General features: G+C 35.2%; 1 protein-coding gene across 3 annotated transcripts; it reads left to right on the top strand.

Moving 5' to 3' along the window:
* Positions 1-456: 456 nt before the first annotated feature.
* Positions 457-7,017, top strand: LOC148273813 (uncharacterized). Of its 3 annotated transcripts, none has more exons than XM_088238128.1 (2): positions 457-557; positions 3,182-7,017. In XM_088238128.1, the coding sequence occupies exons 1-2, from the start codon at positions 507-509 to the stop codon at positions 3,974-3,976; spliced, it is 846 nt and encodes a 281-aa protein (XP_088094254.1). In that variant the 5' UTR covers positions 457-506; the 3' UTR covers positions 3,977-7,017. The 3 variants fall into 3 exon arrangements, with proteins under 3 accessions (XP_088094254.1, XP_088094255.1, XP_088094256.1); XM_088238129.1 differs by lacking the exon at positions 457-557 and adding an exon at positions 690-706; XM_088238130.1 differs by lacking the exon at positions 457-557 and adding an exon at positions 727-857.
* The last annotated feature ends 685 nt before the right edge of the window (positions 7,018-7,702 follow it).

The raw sequence follows: 7,702 nt of genomic DNA, 5'->3' as shown, positions 1-7,702 counted from the left end.
TTGTCACAAAAAATATCAGCCTCGGTAAATGTATTGTTATATTGGTCGCTTATTCTGGGTATTGTAGATTGTTTAAAATAGTTTGCTGGCGCGTTTTCAGTGTAAAACAGAAGATTTGTCTTGTCGGTCTAGATGGCACACGGAATGGAAGTCTTTCAAGTAAAATAATAAATTGTTACGAAGTGATTGCCGATTCAATCAACAAATTGTGTCCACAAGTGGATTCTATGAGAAAAAAGTGTCCGTAACATACGTTGATACACACGAGTACACGCGTTTTCGTAGTGAGAAACTCACCTGTTAAGTATTACAGGCAAATGTTGCTCTTTTCGAAATGTGTACAAATATAATTTATTGTCGGCATGTAAGTGGGTATAAGATAAATAGTGCAGACTTGGAATAAATTAATTTATAATACCGACAATAAATTGTATTTACAAATGGCATTTTCAAATCATTCTTTCAAGTTCAACCAAAGGACGCACTTTAAAAAGTGATCTGAAAAAATGATTTCAAAATATATTCAGTTCCATCTTTTGTTACTCATTACGTTATCTGTAAGTCATGTGTTTTGATTATTTTTAAAGTTGAAAGAGATGGAAATAATTTTAGAGGAGGTAATAAAGACTCAACGCATAGAATTAAGAATAGTCCAGAAACCGCATACGCACATCAAACAGAAGGCGGCTTAACCACTCATAAATGAGTAGGTTTACGTTTTGACCTATTAGTTTCTTTGTAGACGTCGCTCAGTACGCAACCCCTGATTCGAATTTAACCGTGCCGTGTTGTGTCCTTTTAAAGTGTAGAAATACTGCTAGGATCTTAAAGAAACAGAATGCAATCACATTTCATGGGTAATTATCAAATGAATGTGTTTGTCACAAACGCATTACTTAAAAATTTAATTATTTTTCCATCTGTCAGATTGTCGAAGGAACAAAATGGACATTTCGTTAGTGTTGCCAGGGTAATAAATTTTTTTACATTACATTTCACTTCATTTCACTTCATTTCACTTCATTTCACTTCGTTTCACTTCGTTTCACTTCCTTCACACAGGCTCTTTGGCGAATATTTGGCGAAGGTGTTTACCCGTCCAGCTGTAAACATTTCGGAGGCACTGCAGTACTTAGGCAGTCCAAATAATTGCCTGTATGAATTATTATACGTAACCCTTAATTTATTACATGCTGCTACATAGTTTCGCTGTATACATGGACGTCAAATACGATGTAAAGATGTCCACCTCTTCCTGATTCCTTACTTAAAATATTTAAATTAATAAATAAAGACCTTTATTTTGACTAATACATTAAAATAAAAAATAAGAAATTATAAATAAGTATCTATTCCATCTGCCAGTCTGTAGCACTAACTATGCACAACACTCTTTCCTCTATCGTTTTTGCTCAAACTATAATGATTTTGTGTCATCTTGATTATATTTAGATTACTTAGATTATTTAAATTTATTTCAACAGAGATATTTGATTATGTCCAAATGCTTGCAGACTGGCTGGATTTCCTCCCTAGGGAGTTGTTCATATTTAAATTTATTTCAACAGCTACTAATTATGAATTAATGAATTACTACCTGGTAAAAGAAGAAGTATAAAAATTGGAAAATTGTTTCCACGCGTTGCCTAGTAGGTGATTTGGTTCAGCCGGATGAATCTCACCCACGTGATAAAGGTTTCAGCTCTTTCACTTCACAAAAGTCAACAGATGGAAGAGTTGAGGAAATGTGGATGTTCAAACATGGGCAGAATGGTGAATGTTACACAGTGTGTAAAGTGGCCACTTAAACCAGCCAATGACAGGTCATAAGCCCTGTAAATGCCTAGACTTCCAAATTTCTTCACGAAAACTCTTTCCCTCTCTGTTGAAATAAATTTAAATATGAACAACTCCCTAGGGAGGAAATCCAGCCAGTCTGCAAGCATTTGGACATAATCAAATATTGTTACTTAGATTATATTTAACATGCCCTTTAATTTTTTTTTGTATTTAGTTTGAACAGGAAAATATTAAAGGAAAAATAATGAAACCCACTAAACCTTCTCTATTCTTAATTCTCCATCCCTGTTGTAATTTGTTAATCTTAATGACTCCCGATGGGGTAAAATCCAGTTTTTTGCACACAAACATTTGGACGAACTCAAATATTGTAATGAAACCAACTGGTCCAAGAAGTTAAAAATTGAAAAATTATTTTCAGGCGTTGCCTAGTATGTGAAATAATTCAGTCAGATAAATCTCTTTACAACAATAAAGGTTTCAGCTTTTTAACTTCACTATATCAACAAATGGATGAATTGAAGAAATATAGATGTTTAAACATAGGCAAAATGATGAATGTTACACAGTGTGTTACACACTTAAACCAGACAATGACAGGTCATAAGCCCTGTAAATGCCTAGACTTCTATATTGCCTTATTTAAGGTATTCTCCATCTCTGTTGTAATTTGTTAATCTTAATGACTCCCGAGGGGGTGAAATCCAGTGTTTTGTCCACATACATTTGGACAAACTCAAAGATTGTAATGAAACCAACTGGTCCAAGAAGAAGTTTACAAATTGAAAAATTATTTTCAGGCGTTGTCTAGTATGTAGGTGAAATAATTCAATTATATGAATCTCATCCGCATAAATAAAGGTTTCAGCTCTTTAACTTCACAAACATCAACAGATGAAAGAATTGAAGGAATGTAAATGTTTAAATATGGGCAGAATGGTGAATGTTACACAGTGTGTAAAGTGGCCACTTAAACTAACCAATGACAGGTCATAAGCTCTGTAAATCCCTAAACTTCAATTTTCCCTTATTTAAGGTATTCTCCATCCCTGTTGTAATTTGTTAACTTTAAAAATAAATTAATACTCATTATTTCTGGCTGCGATACGATCCCACTTGCTATTCAATGATGCTCACACTTACACACACCTAAACACTTACATCCACACAAATACACCTTTGCACTTACTCTCATACAAATACATATAAACACACCGTTGAGTTGTACCACAATTTAATATATCTGATTTTTATTTAGAAACTTCGCTGGTCTGTTTTTAAACCGTATCTTTTTTATGTTATTATATCATTGTCGACTGTTTGTTTCTGTAAAATAAATAAAAAAATAAAAAAATAAAAAAACTTTTTTTTTTAAATGTAGAGCGTGATGTCACTTCCATGTGGAGAACCCGGAGAACCACCATGTGAAGGGATCGTGCCAATTTCTGCCTCTTTGGACCCAAACCCAAATGTAGCACCTTCGTACGAAGTTATCGATCCACCCATAAACCCATCAAAAGCGCGTGCTGCGAAAACAAACACACCGAAACCAAATAAGACAAAAAAAAACCCTAAACCAACTCCTTGTGTTTCCAGAACCATCGATCCGATTACTGGACTAGAAACGGAAACTACTACCAAAATAAACAAAAAAGGTGTCACAGTCAGCAGAGCAATAACGAAAGGCGGAGACGCCGACACTGAAATTGAATCTAAAGTTGTAACAAAGATACACGCAAATGGAGAAGTAATGTCTAAATCTACAAGTACCGTCTTAGAAAAAGGAAAAGACCTTTCGAACCCGGATGATGACGTACAAAGTAAGACCACGAGCAAAAGCGTCACAAAGTTAAATAACAACGGAGATTTGGTAAGTACAGCGAACAGCAAAAGCGTGAGCAAAAGCGGGGTGCAGGCTGACGAGGCACAAAGGATCGATTCGGTTTCCGCCAGCGCCGCCGCCAGCGCCGACGGAGATGCGGAGGCCACCGCGTCAAGCAAAGCGGTGGTGAAAACCAACAAGAAAGGATTGCTTGTTGCAAAAGCCACGAGCAAAAGCGAGGCCGTTGTCAAGTCGAGGACCAGCGGATCGGCGGCCGCTTCAGCCGCGGCTGCCAGTTCCGTCACCAAAGCCGATGCAGATGAAGATAGTGCGCCGACGACTGGAACCGAATAGACGAAAAACTGCTGATCATATTATTTCAGCATTTACTTCGTGGAAAAACATTTTGAAGTTATTTAAAATCTAACACTGTAAATTTCATCACATAAGATTAATTAATTTTATTTTACACAAAAGTCTTAAAATTAAAGTCTTGCTGAATTCTAAGCATACAACTCGTCAGCAGGTCCTTGCATGTTGCTTCAATTTTTCATACTAAACCTACATTGATCATAATTTTATTTGAAAAGCATTGTAAAGGATGTTCTTTAAGCCCTGTCACATCCGAAACCAAATCAATTATATGAATCTCACCTGCATAAATAAAGGTTTCAGCTCTTTAACTTCACAAACATCAACAGATGAAAAAATTGAAGGAATATAGATGTTCAAATATGGAGAGAATGGTGAATGATACACAGTGTGTAAAGTGGCCACTTAAACTAGCCAATGACAGGTCATAAGCTCTGTAAATCCCTAAACTTCCATTTTACCTTATTTAAGGTATTCTCCATCCGTGTTGTAATTTGTTAACTTTAAAAATAAATTAAGACTCATTCTTTCCGGCTGCGATACGATCCCACTTGCTATTGAATGATGCTCACACTTACTCACACCTAAACACTTACTTCCACACAAATACACGCAAACACACCTTTGCACTTACTCTCATACAAATACATATAAACACGCCGTTGAGTTGTACCACAATTTAATGTGAATGATTTTTATTTAGAAACTTCGCTGGTCTGTTTTTAAACCGTATCTTTTTTATGTTATTATATCATTGTCGACTGTTTGTTTCTGTAAAATAAATAAAAAAATTAAATACTTTTTTTTTTTTAAATGTAGAGCGTGATGTCACTTCCATGTGGAGAACCCGGAGAACCACCATGTGAAGGGATCGTGCCAATTTCCGCCTCTTTGGATCCAAACCCAAATGTAGCACCTTCGTACAAAGTTATCGATCCGATATCGATTAAGACAAAAAAAAACCCTAAACCAACTTCTTTAAACCCTGTCATATCCGAAACCACGATGATCAGTATGTGCAAGAATACACATAAGTTTATTTAAAACAATATTTAGAACGCAGAAATTTTTAAAAAATAAAATATTTAAAAATACTAATGGTTGCTTACTTCTGCAGGGAAGAAGCGAGGGGGCGTGGCCATGTGGTTGACAGTGTATCAGACTCCCCCCTCCCCTCTCCTCGCTTCTCTCGTGCAGAAGTAAGCAACCATTTGTTTATTTTAATATTTTATTTTTGTAAATTTTATTTGTTCTATAAATTTATTTTAATGTGCCAATATGTCTTCTTGGTCACACTGATCATCGTGGTTTCGGATGTGACAGGGTTTAAATAACACCCTGTATATTATACCATATACTCGTACATTCTCTACGAAAGCTACCCTTCGAATATTTTTATCTGTTATGCTATCCATGGTGTTGAAGTGCTTTATCTGTTAAGTTTTTTATTTTTTACTCTTTAGCACGAACACTTTACAAATTTACTATTATGCTCAATGTTTGTTTTTGTAAATTTTTTGATAATTTTAAGTTGCCAGAATTTACTCGTCCGTGCACTTTGTAGCTGCAAGACGATTAGTAATCTAGCTTCAATTGGTAAATGTTATCAACTATCAAATATCCAAATTTAGTAAATGAGGTCTAGAATGAGGAATTCCACTGTTTTCTAATTTATTTATTTTCTATTAGCGTACTATTTAACTTAGCAAATTTTTTTTTTGTGCGTTATTTACAAAGATATGATTTTTTAAAGTTACATTTATCAAAATGCGCCAAATGACTGTAATCAGTGTGTCACTTTTCAGTAGTGACGTCATGAAACGGTTGGCGTTCTTACTTTCATTGACCTGACAAGAATCTATGGAATATTGCCTTGATTACTTCATTAAGTTGATCGTAATTTGCTCATTTCTATGTTATGGTTGTTTTTACGAACGTTTCTATTTAGAAAAACCTAGAAAACTTACATAATCTCTGGTTGAAATGTCAAATTATACAAATTATACTCTTTTTTTCTATGGTCAAAACGTTGCGGAGGCTTAAAGCGGAAACCGGAAATACTACACGTAGATATAAGGAGTGACGTCATTATTTACGATTTTAATATGAATACTATTTTTATCATTTTTCATTTATTTTTGCGTGCGTTTTTTTGATATTTCATCCTTCTTCAAAATTTTTAAATATTCACGGTGTACACGAAAACATTTTTAAAATTTAATTCCGGGTTGGGCTGGAATTCCTCATTCCAACCGTCCATGCGCTCAGTAGCTGCAAGATTTGTTGTTATCTAACTTCTATTTTTATAAATTTGTTTTTATTTCATTTTTTTAAAATATCACTCAAACTCTAAACTCCATTGTCAAATAAAAAAAACAGAAATGTAAATAGGGGCTAGATTTCTTATTGTCCATGCGCTCTGTAGCTGCAAGACGTGTAATCTAGCTCCTATATATCATAACTGGAGACAAGAAACAAGAATCCTAACCGTCCATGCGCTCTGTAGCTGCAAGACGTGCTGGGATATTTATTTATTGTACAGCGCCCTTGAGGTGATTTTTACAAAAACGGCGCTATATAAATTATCCAAATATAAATAATAAAGACTAACTATCATTTATACAAAAAACCTTTTTTCCTTTTGCCATAATTTGAGCATACGCCTCACTCCTGTATTTAATTCACTTTTTTAATACTGGATTGCAGTGTCCTTTTGCCATATTTATTACAACATCGAGGAACAGCTAGCCCTTCCATATTAGTAAACCTGGTGTTGTAATCATGTACCAATTTGTGTTTATACTCGGAGTGCGACGCATGCTGACAAAATAAGTTGTTTCAAAGTAGAGCTCTAACTGATAATTTATTTACAGATGATGACATTGGAATATTGTGTCTCTGGCGGTATACATAACTAAGTAATACTATGTGTAAAGCTAGGGTTTCCTAGGACAGCGGTGCCCGTAGTTTAACGGCCGTAGTGAACGGTGATGCAGTAGACAGCCGTCGTAACGGTGACTAGAGTGTGGTTTCCTAGGAAAACGGTGTTATCAACACCATTTAACACCGTTTACCTCGGAAACCACACTCTAGTCACCGTTACGACGGCTGTCTACTGCATCACCGTTCACTACGGCCGTTAAACTACGGGCACCGCTGTCCTAGGAAACCCTAGCTTTAGTGTTTATTTTAGTTTTGTTTACACCTGATGATGGGTAATTCAGAATACCTTAAACTAGTTGTGTTTTAATATATTAAACTCTTATGTGTGGTAAAAAAAAGCTGTGTTTCATTTTAAATAAATTCAAAAATTACTGAACCGCCAGAACTCCCAACGGATGCACAAAAAAATAACTTGAAACGCATTAAAAAACTACGAATATTTGGAATATTCTATATTTCACTGATCAGTGAGGTAATTATATGAAGCAAAGCGCCGTCGCATCCAAAAAATAAAAATCCTTAAAATAAAAATAACAACTTGCCAAGGGGGTAGAGAAGATTCAGAATACCAGCCCTGCCTGATATGTTTCCCCAATAAATATTTTGATTAATTTGTACTTTTGTTGTTGTCCAATTGAAAAGATAAATTAACGAGTTTTCCAATTTTCAAACTTCTTGGACCTTCTTTTGCAGCCTTATTCTCTCCACTGCTGGATAAAGGCTTCTTCCAAACGTCTCCATTCCTTCCTATCACCCGCTTTCATC

The sequence above is a fragment of the Micrasema longulum genome, unplaced genomic scaffold (genome assembly GCF_059751315.1).
Source record: "Micrasema longulum isolate JH-2025_06_02 unplaced genomic scaffold, ASM5975131v1 h1tg001828l, whole genome shotgun sequence".
Classification (NCBI taxonomy): domain Eukaryota; kingdom Metazoa; phylum Arthropoda; class Insecta; order Trichoptera; family Brachycentridae; genus Micrasema; species Micrasema longulum.
The sequence above is the reverse complement of the archived record's forward strand: the minus strand, read 5'-3'. Positions and strand labels throughout refer to the sequence as shown.